The sequence below is a fragment of the Odocoileus virginianus genome, chromosome 7 (assembly GCF_023699985.2).
Source record: "Odocoileus virginianus isolate 20LAN1187 ecotype Illinois chromosome 7, Ovbor_1.2, whole genome shotgun sequence".
Taxonomy (NCBI): Eukaryota; Metazoa; Chordata; class Mammalia; order Artiodactyla; family Cervidae; genus Odocoileus; species Odocoileus virginianus.
In genome coordinates, this window is record NC_069680.1 from 19397346 (window position 1) to 19413717 (window position 16372).

Here is a 16372-nt window from a genome sequence, read left to right on the forward strand (position 1 = left end):
ATCTCTGGAGAATCTCCTTAGAGCCTTTTTGGAATGAGTATGAGTAAGTAAATGAGTATAAATTCAGTACACTGAGTTTATTCATCCAGTGGATGAATACCCTTAAAGCCATTAAATGCATAATCATTTTTACTATAGCATCTAGTAGGTGATTAAAAATGATGCAGCATATACATTGTCTTTTTTGAAAGCTGGTATTGGGGTGATAGAAGAGAGCCAAAACCAACCATATTCAAACACATGCCTGTAAATATAATAATATCCAATGGCTTTATAAGATTTAAATTCTCTGTTCAGTTACCATGTTTTTCCCCAAAACTACATAAATTGCTACATACTGACCTGCGAGAAAGCTGGCTAAGTTTAGATTTCTCGTGTATTCTCTAAGTTTTTCTAAGCACACGGAGGACCTTTCGTTTTGAAGAGTACTAACAGGGAGATGTCATGGTCTTATGGCAGAGCCAAGGCCTTACTCTAAAAGCAGTGACTTAAAATAGGCTCCATGGCAGATTCTTTCAAAGCACAAGACAGGAGGATTGGTTGGTATCACTCTTAAGTTGAGAGAGCTGTGTCACAGTGTGTGATTGTTGTTGCCTTTCCTGATTCTTAGCAAGAAGCGATGGGTAAGTGTTCACATAGCCTCTGCACATGTACCCACACACACATACACGCACACACATGAAATATGGGAGATCATGTGAGAGTGTGCCCTGAAACTGTGATACAAATTATAACCGAATGAAGCCGCAACAAAAACGTACAACTAAGTTAGTAACTGAAAACTAAATTAACCAAAGAGGTGATCTAGTACCTCAACCAAGTCAACACTAATTTCAGTGCCCAGAACTTTAACTCACTTGAGGACTGGGGTCACCAAATGGACATTAGCATTTCAAGCTTCTGAAAGTGATAAGCACTGTTTCTATTTATATATTTTCTCTCTCTCTACACACATTACAGGACATATAAAAGATATAAAACATATATAAGATGTTACATATAAAGAGATGAAAGAAAGTCATCATACCCCTTATAAGAAATGGCAGGGGGACTTGGGAATGTTAGTGCTCGGAAGAAACTTCAAATCCCAGTAAGGGCTGCTTGATGACCTTCCTAAGGTCAGTGATGATGAGATGTTTATCCATTATCCACAACTTATTGCCACATAAGCTGAAGCTGTTCCATGATGAAAATGATTAAATATGTATTGGAGTGGGTTGCCATTCCCTTCTCCAGGGGATCTTCCCAACCCAGGGATCAAACCTCATGCACTGCAGGCAGATTCTTACTATCCAGCCACCAGGGAAGCCCCTAAACATGTATGGTGTGCATTTATAAAAATCATCCAAGCCTTGTTTTTAACATTCTGTGCTACAGACTATCATTTACCTGACAAATATCCTAAAAAATGGCCTGGAAGGATAACAGTAATCTTTACCTGCCCTACTCCGTTTCTAACAGACGTTTTACTGTTAACAAAAAAGTAAGGAAGGAGGAATTACTGGTGAGTAGTCTGAAGACAGTAAAGGGTCTGCCTGCAATGTGGGAGACCCAGGCTTGATCCCTGGGTTGGGAAGATCCTGTGGAGAAGGAAATGGCAACCTACTCCATTATTCTTGCCTGGGAAATCTCATGGACAGAGGAGCCTGGCAGGCTACAGTCCACGGGGGTTGCAGAGAGTCAGACACAACGGAAGCTACTAACACAGAGAGTCAGAGCCAAAACGTCCACTGTTTTCACTCAGGCCAATCAAGGTTGCGTGGTGTTAGCCATTAACGCCATGGGAATTTGCACAGGAATGAGCAAGTGCTGAAACCAGTGGAGGTGAGGAGTTTATGAGAGACTAGCTCAGCTACAGAAAGGCACTGGGATTAATTTTATCAAAGTAACTTTAAATACTCTGTGATCATGGTGAAGGGATAAGCAGCTCAGAAAATGTAGGAACACTTTCAGAATACCAGTGACTAAATGTTGCATGGTCCAGCTAACACATTTCACCAGATGGTTGACTCTTTACCCTGGAAAGGGGGTGTGATGAAAGATGGAATTACAAATGTACAGAATTTTATATTTCTAAATACCTTTAAGACACATGCTAGCAGACAATATACACAGGAATGGGAAAAGCAGGAAGAAACATAGCATAAAATTCCTCAAAAGAAATCATTTTGTGGATTATTAAAAACTACTAAACTTATCAAGTCTTATACAATTATTTTATTAAAGGATGTCAAGTGTGGGGAACTAAACCAAAAATATCAATAGCCACAAGTGACCTTTAGTGGGAAACTATTGGTGCTTTTTAATAAATGTACTGAGGAGAGTTCAAATCACAGCATAACAGACCTTATTTTCAGTGAATTAATGCAGTTTGTAATTTGTATATCATACAGCAGTATTGTTCAATCAGGGGAAGTCACAGTTGAAAAACATTACATTTTAATTCCCTATGAGTGAACTGATAAGTAACTGTAAAAACATCACTGGAAGAAAACATGGAAACAGCCAAGCCTAACGAACCTACAGAAAGATAATTATCTCCAAATTTAGGAGGTACATTTACCTGCCTAACCACCTTTTCAAGCCTATGTTTAGCATACGTGCAAAAATAAAATACAACTACTGCAATTATTACTATCATTTTCTTCCGCCCTTAGGTGAGAAGCACCTGACAGCTTCATGCTGAGCTATGCTAACAAAACTAACCCTTTCACTTTCTTTAATAGTAAAATTACCATTACTGAATCATTGTCATAAGAAAATGCATTCAAGTACATTACCACTTATTTTAAATAAACACCAATTTTGAAACAATCAACTTTGAAAAGCTGCGTAAGTCTTTTTTTTTAAATCCCTGATTACATTTCTTTATTCACTGTGGTAGACTGAAGCATTGTATTTTTAGAGACTAACTACCACCTAATTTCCTTAAAAACAAAACAAAACAAAACAACAAACTTGTGTAATGTAAAACAGCAGTGAAGCAAGAAATTGTATGCTTGTCACTTATCTTCACTGTACGTAAGAACTGTGATAAAATATGGTACTTGTGCCACATGAGTACATGAGAAAACACAATTGACTCATAGCACTGAACACACTGTTTACCAAGATAATACTCTATTAAATTCAAGCTTTGGACTTCACCTCAACTCTGCATTCAGGTCACTAGAGCATTCCCTCCAAAGTCTGGGAGGCTTCGGACACAATCATCCCATAGTTATTAATGTGTGTAATTAACACTGAGTATGGGGCTTCCCCGGTGGCTCAGATGGTAAAGCATCCACCTGCAATGCAGGAGACCCAAGTTCAATCCCTGGGTTGGGAAGATCCCCTGGAGAAGGAAATGGCAACCCACTCCACTACTCTTGCCTGGAAAATCCCATGGACAGAGGGGCCTGGTGGGCTACAGTCCATGGGGTTGCAAAGAGTCGGACACAACTGAGCGACTTCACTTCAGTGGGGCCAGATGCCTTGATGGGACTGCTAGCTTGACATTAGCTCCTGAAATTTTAAGCTTATCTCAGTATATCCTAGAAAGTAATTTGTATACCACAGTGCCTAACAAGTTCCATGCTACTGAAGTTTCTCCATAAAAAAAAAAAAAAAAAAAAAGATCAGATACGCAAAACAGAAGCTTCTCTGGGTTTTTTTTTAAAAAAAAAATCACCTTAAGCTAGTCAGTTCTGTTTATCCAATTATACACAAGTGCTGCAACCTTTCATCATTACATTTGATTAGCGGTACACACATTACCTAAGAAGATAACATCTGAATTTTTTGTTATCTTCTAAAAGAAGTCACATTTAATACAGTAATTAGAAAAAAGTCTTATCCCTATGAACAAAAAAAAGCTACAAAGAATGTGTATTTTGCTAAATAGCTTACTTATATTTATAGGTGAACTACTTACAAAAGTGACATCAGAAAAGAACCTATATTCTGAATACAGTGACAAGAACAGAGTGTCTATAGCCCTTGCCAATACACCAAAACTAATCATGTGCTCATTACAGAAGGACTTCCGAACACGCCAGCCTTCGGTTTATGGATCAGCAGTTGGAGCTGTTGGTATCTCTCACTTTCTGTTTGTATCCTGGTTTAGTTTCACCTTCATCATCCTTGTGTTGAGCTGGATCTTTTTCAGCGACCTGGTCTTTGGTTTGGGGTTCGTATGTGGAAACAGGATCTAAAACTACAACTGGTTTGGCTTGTTTTCCACTGCCAATGTATTGTTTCCTGTATCCAGTGTTACTGGGAGGCCTAGGGGGTGAAACAGTTAAACAAACAAACAAAAAATTAAAAGCAGAGAGAGAAAACATTTATCTTTCCGTATTCCTGGATTTAGAGGAGCAAAAAACCCCAAAACATTCTAAGTCTAATCAACATGCAAAAAGTGGTCTTTGAGGTGCCAGCCATTAAAAAAAAAAAAAGCTATTAGATTACATATTAGGAACACAAGGCCAGAAGAAAGGCGGAAAAAGTCAGAGCAATTAACTGTGGAAGTGTTAAAAAGCCGAAGGCACCTACCTGCTTAATCGCACACTCTTCTCATAGAAGCTCAAAGCTCCCAGGTGCTCTGCACACCCCCCACTGCCCGCTGCCCCGGCTCCTGCCCCACCCCTGCTTAGCTGGAAGGGGGCAGGAGCTCTTCCCTTGTGCCCAGGGTACTGGGGGTGCAGATTAGCTCTGAGGAGACGGCGTGGAGGACAGAAATAAATCACCACCAACCCCCACGGGCAGCTGAGAGATGTGCCAGCTGCTGCCATTTGCTGGCAGGAACGACTCTGGTCAGACCTGGGGAGGAATGAGCGAAGGAACCAGGGTGGATGGGAGAATCTACAGAGTCAGTTGAAATGCCGAGTTACCACTTTTTCTAAAATGGAGAGTCATATTTGAGAAATTTCTTATTGAATTTCAAATGCAGTTTCTTTTTCCACGGCAGTTTCCTCTCTTCTCTTCTGATGCAAGAAGCTACTGCTTCTGCAGCTCAATAGGCAATAATTTCCTTGTGGAAATGGAGATGTCCTGCAACGCTCTTCTCTTGCCACGTGTCAGGAGATTAGGCTGTGGGCACCTAGTCCTCTCAGAAGATAGGACAGGAGCAACCATCTGAAGGGGCTGGACTGCTGATCTGATGCCTGGAGGTTGAGGGGTGTGTTGCAGGCAAGGCAAAGGTTATTCAGACTTATCTGTCTTCCTGGTGGTTGCTAGAACGTTAACTATGACCCAGCACACCCCTGACCCATGTCCACCTCTGGATGTCAGGATGAGTACTGATGAACTGCTGGCCAGGTCTCCCCACTGCTCTACTAGTTCCCCTGATGAGTTGATGTCTATTATTCTCTGACCCGCAGGTCAGACCTGCTGGTTGACACTCCCTTACTGCCTCATACTTCTCCCTTATTGGACTTACCACAGTTACAGTTAAATAACCAGTTGTTAAATGTCTGTCTCTTTAAGTAAAATGTAAGCATCCACGAGTTGGACTGTTTAGCTTTGTTCATAGTTAAACGCCAGCACCCAGAGCAGACCCATTTGTGGAGTAAACAAATGAGCGAATACTAATGAACTACTGTGCGTGAAAGGCTCAGAATGAATGCTCAGAAACCAAGGCCTCTGTGTGAGCAGGCCTGGATACCTCTGTTGTATAACAAAAGCAAACAAGAACAAATGATCACTGTTGAGACAAAGTGGCCTGCACAGTACAGCCACAGGTAACAAAACTCCAACCCAGGGACCACAGTTTTACCACCCAGCACTATGAGATCTGTCCAAATGCTTGAAAACCGCTATAAGGCTTTCCAGTTATACTGTGTGACTTGATTATCATCAATAAGTAACTAGCACATAACTGTCTTCTTTGGAGAAGTAAAAGCAGAGAGATGACCAGGGGCCTGAGAGGAATGTTACACTGTAGTGAGGACAGATTCCTTTATTTTTGCCTGAATCTGGCAACACCCTTTTCATTAGCACATACCTCTGACACTGCCCACCTACTCTGGCCAAAGATCCACTTCTTAAGATATCGTGTTTTGGCAATCACCGTGGGATGAATTTACCCCAGTGGTATCTGGCTTGACCTTCTCTGACTCAGGGAACACCTGAAAGACCGAATCCACGGTCAGAGAAGCAGAACCACCATGAATGGCATAAGGATTCATTATAGGTTAGACCTCAGGCAATGGAGAGAGCCAGTCAGGCAGTCTATGTAAGTCTGTGTATGATGCTGGGCCTGAAATCAGCAGGTTGTGCAGATGAGAAGCAGCAAGAAGCTGAGGATAAACAAGAGCCCCGTCTCTCACAATCCCCAATCCTGATGATGCAGGTGAGCTTCAGGGTAAACCTGGAGCCCTTCCACATGGAATCACATACATCTGGCCCAAGATTTGGGGCAGCTAGAAGGGGAGAGGGAGGCAGCTGTGCCACATGCCAACTAGGTGACAATGTGCATGAGCAGTAAAAGCGCCTGCCTTAAACACACTTTCAGAGAATTAAAAAAAAAAAAGACTATTACGTCACTTCCACTTTCTAAAGCTCGAGCCAATTTCTCTTGTGGCAAAGCCTAATCTAGAAACAAATGGGTAAGGGAATTCAAAGGAATTCTAGAAAATGAAGTTCCAGTCTAGCTAAACTGTTACAGTCAAAGTCACATAAAATCTGCCAGTCAAGTCCCCAGTCTGGTTCCATGACACTGGGTCTAAGCCCACTGCAGATAAGCCGGCCAGTCTGCTCGACACATGCAATGGAGGTATCCATCTCATTTCAGGTGAGCAATTTCCATCAACCCATACTGACCTTCATTCATCACTTTTGTAGAACTACCATGGGTGTTTTCATGCCCACGTGTGTCTGCAGGTGAAGGGGTGATGAACATATCCTAAAAATGCTTTCTTCATCAGCTGGAGGCTGAAAACTTCCAGGAAGTGCTCTTGGGGCTCCACAACAGCAACAAATGATGTTGACCCAACTGGAAGCTCAGAAATTCTGTATGGACAGGCTGCAATTTTCCTGGAATTGTCTCAGTCGAGAGAACTGCTGTTCTTTCCTGAAGTAGGCTTCTCAATAATAGATTAACCTATTAATAAGTCACCTGTAGACTCCAATTTGAGAACTCCTTTGGTTATCACTGAACTTGGCACAGTGGAAAACTTCTCTGAATCTATGTGTTGAGAATCAGAATTAACTAGTTTCTGAAACATAATGAACACTGGCTTGGAATTCCAAAGGGTTGAAGCTAAAAGGGACTGTGGCAATCATCTAGTCCAACTGTTTCTTTTACAGATAAGGAAAATGAGGTTTGGAGAGGGGAGGAGCAAGACCTAAAATTACACAGCTTATCGGTGGCAGAGCTAGAACAAGAATCAGAAGTTCCTATCTCCTTGTCCCTGATTCTCCCACAACATTAGCTTTTTACCAAAGGCATCTTCTAGAAACACGATGATGATGCCACAGGCTAATTCTGGTACGTTTACAGATTTTTTCTGAATCATTGCTTTCACCTGCATCTTTCAGATCGATAAATATAAAATTCCTCCCTTGGAGCTATCCCTTGTTTTGTTTTTTTTCCGTTGTGACTTAAGCCTAGCTCTTCCTGGTGTGACATCATTAAGTCTATCCCTGGTTCCCATGGGGGAGCTGCCCAGAGTTCCCTTTGGAATTAGGAACCCTGTTCCTCACTGTACATCCAATCCCATCTTATGGGAAGAGCCAGAAAGCGCCCCCGGTGATGGTGCCCAGAACCTAGGCTCCTACTCTAGGCAGCAACAGTGGCAGGTTCTAGAAGGTTAAATCTGAGGCTTCTCCCCAAGGTGAAAAATCCCAGGTGCTCAAACACAACAATCCAATAGGAACTGTAGTATACCATTGTTTGGTTCAGTTTTTCTACTTTAATTTGTCTAAGAGCAATGATCCCAAATAAGGAATTAGAAGTCAGTATTCATAAAAAGTATGGCAGACCTTCTCCTGTAAGATGCAAAATCTCCAAGCAAAGCTTAAATTTTAGAGCTGACATGAAGACTGGAATCATGGACTGTTCAGGCTGAGAGGGATTACTGACATGAACTGGTCCATCCTTCTCATTTATCAGGGGATGACACCAAAGAATAGTGAGTTAAATGCTTGTGTGAGCACACAATTTGTTAATAGCAGATAAGGATTAACATTGTGGCATCTTGACTTTCTGTCAAATATTTTTTTTCTTACCACAACAAAGTAGCAGTGATTTTTTGATCCATTCAAATAGGTGTTTTTGTGAGTCATTTTCAATCATTTAAGTGCTATTCCAAGACAAAAAGAAAAACCGAAAAGCAAAATAAAAGCTAGGAGAAAATATACTAATCTATGCCACTCCATGAAGCCTAATGCCCAAGTATTGGGCAGGCCAAAAAATTCATTTGGGTTTTCCCATAACATCTTACGGAAAAACCCAAATGAATTTTTTGGTCAACTCAACACAACTTGGTCGCCCTTTCAGAAAGCAGTTACTTTTCCCCACCTGCAAGAGGGCCAGAAGGTGAGACTGGGGCAGATGGGGCGCTTGCTAGTAAAACGAAAAACCTGACTCCAGCTGATACTGGTACCAGAAGAATCAGAACAATTGCAAATGGTAATGCCCAAAATTGAACTTTATAATAAAGGGACTCCGATTTCTCAGACTGTGTTACAAGAGATGAAAGTGCAGCTTTCTAATTCTTAAAAAAGCACATCATTGTTTGCATTCAATGAAATTCCATTCAAAATCAACTTTCCATGTTCCAATTATATTCAACAACATTCTAGCTAACATTTCGGCTGCAATTCAAATTAACTAATGCCCCCAAAGAGCCCTAATAGACATGGTTCTGAGCTCAATTGAATACAATCAAAGCTCATGAAATGAAGGGGGGAAAATGCTTATTTCATGCAAATTTTGCATATCACTCAAGCTTAATTTTACTGATAATATAAAGGTGGGACATTTTGAACATTACAGTGAACGAAACTTTTAAGCGGTGAGAGTTATTTTATAAAATGCTACCTCTGAAAAGCTGATTGCCAAACAGTATAAAAACGGTTTGAGGCATAAATGCCAAGTTCATTTCTATTTCACTTCTGAGGTAACTATCTTTCAAATCGCAACAGCTGGACTATTTAACACAATCTGGTGAATCAAAGTATAGTTCTTCTCTGGTCTCCCAGTGGGACGCCTGCATTAGCTGGTGGCAGGCATCCAACAGATGACGCACAGCCGGACGGTCTGAACTCTGCTTCATTTACAATAAAAATGGATAAAGCCACAATCATATTTACCACCTTCAAGGACAGAAAACGGAAAGATTTAAATGTGTCTTTATAAAGTAGTTTCCTGGGAAAACTCCAAAGAGGAAGTCAGTTTTATATTTTCCCTTGTGTAAAAATAAGAAGTCTTGCTGCCCACTCGCCCCCCGCAAACCCCAGCCCATCCCCAAGCCCTTTTTTAGAGTTGCTACAGCAGTCAACAGCAGTGGCACTGCAGCCAGAGGTAGTTTTTTTCTCTTAGACGTCCTGTTTTTCAGGACATTTTAACACACTTGTTCAAAATTTCCCCAAATCGAGTTTCAAACAAGAGATGAAACTTTCTATATTATTGCTCATTCTACAACTTTTAAATATCGTGAAGGTAGAATGAAACCAATTCCTTTTGGCTTTGTGTACTTTTTGAAACTGCATTTAGGCTCAAAGAATAAATTAGTTGGCCAATTTGGGTCAGCTTCTGTTTGAGGGGAAAATAGATATAGTTTTAAATTATGAAAAATAAATACTGTTAAGCAGCAGAATTCCGCCATGCATGGTTGAAAATCTGACATCACCTTCTGGATGCTGATCTGCCACTAGGATTAACAAGAATCCCTTTTTAACAGAGGTTAACAATGGCTGGGCAAAGACTTGTGTGTCCACTTGAGCCACAGTTTCTTTGGTGGAGTAACTGCAGCATAGCTTCTCAACGCACAGGTTACCTCCCAGACCACAGTGAAAGCTACGAAGCCTTGTTCCAGTTCTTTCATTCCTCCAGTGTAAGCTGGGCTCTGCACATTTATGGATTCCAAATACACTGGTCCAGAGAGCTCAGGAAACCGGACCATTCTCACCAGCAAAATCAATGATAAAGCATGAGCTAAGACTGATTGCAGCTCAGGCAAAGATTCTTTTTTTAAATGTGTATGGTACTTTTGGGGGCTACTTATAAAGATTTTTGTAATTCTGTACAACTTTTAAGTCACCATGGGAAATTCACTGAGATCTCAGCTATGAAATGTGAATGCTATCTAAAAAAGAAATTTTAAGGGACATAAAGTCTTCCACCAGAGTCGCCATCTATAACAGGGGCACCTCAAGAAAGCTGTCATGCACAAAATGTTTGTATTTTCATTCATAATTTTCAGAAAAATATTTTTAAATATTAAGAGATTTTTCTTTAAATTTACTATATTAAATACTTTAAACTCTCTTTTACGATGGTAAGTTGTGAAGAATTCAGTGTGCTACTTTTCATATAGTTATATGACATAATATATTTCAGATGAAAAGCATTTATCAGGTTTCAGAAGTTAAATCAATTTATCCTCAGATCTGAAACTACACTTAACTTTTAGCCAGAACTTCTATTTGAATAAATTTTAAGTCCCCACTACTCCACTATACAAAAATAAAAGGAAACACAAATACTGCAGAGACTACTGAAAGATGTTTAAAAAAAATGACAAAGCACCAAAAGCAATTTGGTTCTCCATGCCGGAAGGATATATTTTATGCTAAGTTTCTAAAAATCATAGGTGTTGGCAACTGGAGGCAAATGTTACAAGGCAATTCATTCTTTGAAAGAACTGAGAATTGCTCAGCAGCATTTTTAACAGCTATTCTGAGATTTACTCAACAGAATTTTAACACTGGGTATAACAGAGCCTCAACAATTAATCTGGAAGCATTTGCTGTCTGTGGAGCAACTCAGAACACCTGTGAGACAAAACCGACAGGCGGGTCTTCTGGGCAGCCCACAGGAAAACTCCTACGGAGGGGGCTGGAAAAAGAGACTAAGTGAGGCAATCTCAACTTCCAGAACATCCAGTTGTTCTGCTAATTTTGTTGTTAAAACTTAATTGTCCATGTGCAGGCACACATGGAGAACCTTTGTCACAGTGCTTAGCCGAGCAGAGCTGCTTCCTGCAGTGTCCGTACACAATTCAGGGGTACTAAGATTACAGTGGGGAGCACAGCAAATCCTTTAATTATATAAGAGCATCAGATTAAGCAGTAACGTCCACGCAGTTCATTCTGCTAGCTAGTCATCTCTTCTCAGAAACAAACGTTTGCTGCGTACACGGAAGGTGCCCTCCTTTCTCTGCTCCGCACCACACAAGCAAACACATGCACACTCACATACACAAAAGGAAAGAAAAGGGGGGGGGGTGGGAGTAACAGGAAAAAAAAACAACAAAAAAACGCACTCTGTCCACCCCAAGGACTAACAGAACTTGGCTCTATTCTATCTGAACAAAATGTTGGCGCGAAAGAAATAGTTGTATAACCAACCAAGCTAACTTCCAGGTGAGACTTGAGGCAATTTTATGCCAAGCATCCCTAAAATAAGTTGAGAATCTTAATTTCTATTTGGCAACATATTTCAAAAGCTCAAATTCTGCAGCTCCAATGCAAAAGAGCGATTTCATTTTTCTGCATCAGTTTCACACTGGAAATAATGGGGAAAAACCTGAAGAGACACTACTTAAAAGTCAATCAATCTTTTAATTCAAACCCAGAAATGGTAATTAGATTTTCTTTTTCTTTCATAGAAACATTTGACTGATTACACTAACCATGAGACATCTAAAATTTATCTTTTATCAACTATACTTCGGTAGTCAGTTAATGGCTCAAACAAGATGAACTCTCACAAAAATAAATCTGTGTGGGGCCAAAAGTCACATGTATTTAGAGACACCATAGATCTAGAAATTAAATGCAAATTGAAATAAAAATGGCTTCACTGGAAACGGTCATTTTTCTATGGAAATTGAAGTCCTGTAATTGCTACATTGGTTTTTGTTTTTTTTAATTCTTTTATGGGGCACAATGTGACCTGTTTTGACCTCCCAAACAAAAAAGACAAGCTAGCTGCCTGTCTGATGGTTAAAGAGGAAATTTTAAAAAGCCTGATAAAGCTTAGAGTTCGGGGGAGATCTGGGGCTGAAGAAAAGCATGATGAATTAGAGAAATGTTAACTGGAAGGGTCTTAGCAATTGTGGCTTAAAAGCATCTTTGAGAGTGGCCAAGAGATGAGGATACAGCTACGACATCACTGCAAATCACACCAGTTACAACAGAAACTGGGTTCTCCCCTGTGAAACAAGGTTTTAGATATAACTGGATGAAATGAAGAATCATCCGTGAGGCTGACCACTTTGTTTAGTTGTAACTGTCAGGAGGATATTCACCTTTCTAAAAGTAATTAATAGAAAAAGTGAACACAGATGAATAAAGCTCAGTACAGCCAAGTAAGTCCACTTCTAAGATGAGACTGTTCAGAGACAAAAAGGCAAGTTGGCGAGAATACGAGAAACTCCTGGGCCTCTGCCTGATTGTGCTGCAGAACCCTTGCAAGATCTGCTTACTTCTTTCTCCACGCTGCTGGCCCATTTGTCCAGGCTTTCTTTATAACTGCCCATCTTTCTATATGTAAGAGATGTCCTAAAATATGACGACTACTGGACACTACAGCCCAAACTCAAAGGGGCCAATGGGGAACTGATCAAAGGTGGAGTTGACTCACAGGGGTACAGCATGAAGTGGCTACAACAATGAAATTTATTTGGGCTGTAGAATGTATGTTTTGAAAAAACAGTATTCACAGGGATTCATCTTTATATTGTCACATTATCATTTAGTAAAATGATATCATTTAGTAATCTTTCTAATCCAGTGGTTACAGTCAGATACGTTCAAGGTACTTGACTTCTGGGAATGAACAATCTTCGGCATGCTTGAAATGTCAATAAAATAAAAAATTCATAAATGAAACTTGGGCTTCCCTAGTGGTTCAGTGATAAAGAGTCCTCCTGCCAGGGCAGGAGACACAGGTTCAGTCTCTGGGTCAGGAAGATCCCCTGGAAGAGGAAATGGTAATCTACTCCAGTATTCTTGCCCAGAAAATCCCACGGTTGCAGGAGCCTGGTGGGTTACAGTTCATGGGGTCACAAAAGACCTGGACACAACTTAGGGACTAAACAACAACAAATAAAATTTATGCCAAAGACTAAAGGAGCTAAGGCTGGTATTCTAGCGTATTAATTTCCCAAGCTTACTCGTGAAGCACGCTCCTTTACTGGACCTTTGACATGAAAAACATTAAAACACTTTCTTTCCAAATTCCTTTCCAGCTACTCTTTCAAGTCTTCTTGCTAATTAAGATGGACTCTGCTTTTCAGAATTCTTGGTTTTACTGGGTAACATTTTCTTCCCATGGCAAAAGATATTTTAATTGTTTAGGTTAGCCTTAGAAAGAGGAAAGATAAAAGAGATTACACCATCTAAGAATATGCAGGGTCAGAGGAGCAGGATGTGAGTAACATAGGCAAAATGAACTACATTGCTTCCTATAGGGGAAACCTTAGAGTCATTTGCTTCACTTCCATTCCTAGAGCTCTGAATACACTCAATGAATATGCTGTCATTCAAAAGCATGGGCTTTGAAGTTAGAATGAAAAAGGTTCAAATAAAATCTGACCCGACTATGGATTAGGAATAGAATTTTGGGCAAATTGTTTATGTCACTAAATCTCAGTTTTCTCATCTGTAAAATGGAGATCTTGTCCAATCTTCCAATCTGTACCTTTGGGAGAATCAAAGTAACACATGAAACTATGGCTTAATAAATGTTAGTGAAACATTAGTAACAACAACAGAACATCACAGAAGCGAATTCCAAAACTCTGAACCTCCAAATCGGAAACCTGCACCATTACTCACAGCCTCCATTGGCTATCTTATGATGCACTAAGCAGCTTCAGTTGTGTCTGACTCTCCAACCCCATGGACTGTATCCCACCAGGATCCTCTGTCTGTGGGGTTCTCCAGGCAAGAATACTGGAGTGGCTTATCACGCCCTCCTCCAGGGGATCTTCTGCACGCAGGGATTGAACCTGTGTCTCTTATGTCTCCTGCATTGGCAGGTGGGTTCTTTACCACTAGTGCCACCTGGAAAAGTCCGTCAGAGATCTTGCCTACAGCAATTTAAGCACACTTCCTCTCAGGTGGATGTTGCTATAATATGGATACATATATATTGATGAAGAATATAGAAAACATTAACTTAAAAACAGGCGAAACATACACGATGGAAGGTTATAAGCTTTCATTCCCAAATGTTTTCCCAATTCACTTCACTTATATCAATCAAGAACATCAGGCTTTCCCATTCTGTTGATAATAGAGCTAACGTGTCTCACGGATAAAATGGAAGACAGCTTTACCCATACCTAGGTATTATACTGCATTTTCTCACTTATTGCTCAATTTATGTTTGCTACTGAAATATTAATTTCCTAGCTACCCTTTAATGCCCCAGAATACGTAAATTTGCAACCAATCAACCTAACTGGAGTTACAGATTTGCCTGTATTTGCCTTATATTGCCTTTGATTTGCCTGTATTGCACAGTACTTTTCTGTACATGTGGTTGGATGTCATGGGTCTGAGTCATATTTTTTAAAATGCATTTGTAATCGTGGCAAACTAATGGCTATTTCCAAATATTGAATCAGCTTGCAAAAGCAAGTCATTTGGGAACATGTTGAACATGCAGTGGTGGTTAAAATGGATCATATAGTTTTTTTTAACCAAAATGAACCATGACACTGATTCTCTTACAGCATTCACTGCGTGGCTCTAAAGCACTCTACTTCTCATCTACTTTTTCCACTCCAAATTAAGTGGACTTCCAATTTACTTGCTCTGCGGTCAGATATCTCTAATCCAAGTAGGTCTAAAAGCATGCGGAGCAATAGTGACAGAGCTGGAATGAGTATCCTGGCCCTGACGGACAGCAATCATCTCCATTTGGATTTGGAAGTTCCCCTGATATAGTTTGAGAATTAAAATTTTTCAAGAAATTATTTCACATTTCTAGGTTTGTGTGTGTTTTCTGTAAATCTATGTTTAGAGACATATTAGGAGTAGAAAATATGTGCTTAACTCTTTTCTTAACTGTGAACATCTTTATCAAGCAACCACATTTGTGAGAGATTATTGGGCTTCCCTGGTGACTACAATGGTAAGGAATCTGCCTGCAATGCAGGAGTCCCAGGTTCAATCCCTGGGTCTGGAAGATCCCCTAGAGAAGGGAATGGCTACCCACTCCAGTATTCTTGCCTGGAGAATCCCATGGACAGAGGAGCCTGGCAGGCTACATCAGTCCATGGGGTCGTGAAGAATCAAACATGACTGAGCGACTAACACTTTCACTTATTGGGGTTCTAGATTTGAAAGAGAATCTAGAGAATACCTCAACTATTTGCCTCAATTTTAAACAAGAAAAACAAACAAACAAAAAACAGAATAAAAGTGACATGACTTTCCCAAGGAAACCTGGTCCAGTCAATAACCAGGTGTTCAGTATCTAAGCTTTCAACTCTAACTTTTGTCTCTGATCATCCAGTAATGGCCCAGCATTATAATTAAGATAGAAAAGGAATCTGTTGAAATACTTTTCATTATTATTTAATTTACATGACAACCCTACAAGATTACCCTCATCATCCACATGAGGAACCAGTCAAGGGTTAAATAACTTGCCTGAGGCCATAAAGATAACATAGCTAGCAAACCCAAGATATCACTGTAGAGCTGGCATTCTGGAAATAATCTGAAGCTGCGTGCCACCCTGAGCACGTGTGGGAAAACACTGGTTTATAAACCTGACCACGCTGCTTCCTTGTTTCTCCTCGCCCACTCTACAGACTTTTACTGATGAAAACACAACTCATTCCTGTTCATTCGACTCTGTGCAACACTCGGTTTATTTCCAGGTACTGTGGCTATCAAAAAGTAATGAAAGTTATCTTTTTAAAACTCTGTAATTTGGAATTTTCTCTATTTTATATTGACCAACATGGCCACTGATTAGCTTGAATCAATGAGTCTTACTCTATCTTAACATGGTCAGTTTACTCTGGATCAGCTGCAGAGAGCATGAGAGCAAAAATAAAGCTTACACTCTTCATTTGCTTGGTCGGCTCTTTACCTCTCATAGTATAAAGGGAGATTATAAACATAATTCCTACCTGAACAATTACTAATCAGAATTAATGAAATTCAAATTCACTGTTAGATTTAAGATATCATTACCAGGTAGTACACA

General features: G+C 40.1%; 1 protein-coding gene across 3 annotated transcripts in view; it reads right to left on the reverse strand.

Moving 5' to 3' along the window:
• Nucleotides 1-2194: 2194 nt before the first annotated feature.
• The window catches only part of SHTN1 (shootin 1), a 103232-nt gene continuing 89054 nt past the window's right edge, over nucleotides 2195-16372 (reverse strand). Inside the window, exon 17 of one of the 3 annotated variants that reach the window (XM_070470257.1) lies at nucleotides 2195-4263. In XM_070470257.1, coding sequence (XP_070326358.1) covers nucleotides 4053-4263 — 211 coding nt within the window. In that variant the 3' untranslated portion in view covers nucleotides 2195-4052. Of the gene's footprint in view, nucleotides 4264-7866; nucleotides 8280-16372 lie in introns of those variants that run through there. The other 2 variants (XM_070470261.1, XM_070470260.1) reach the window with 2 other exon arrangements.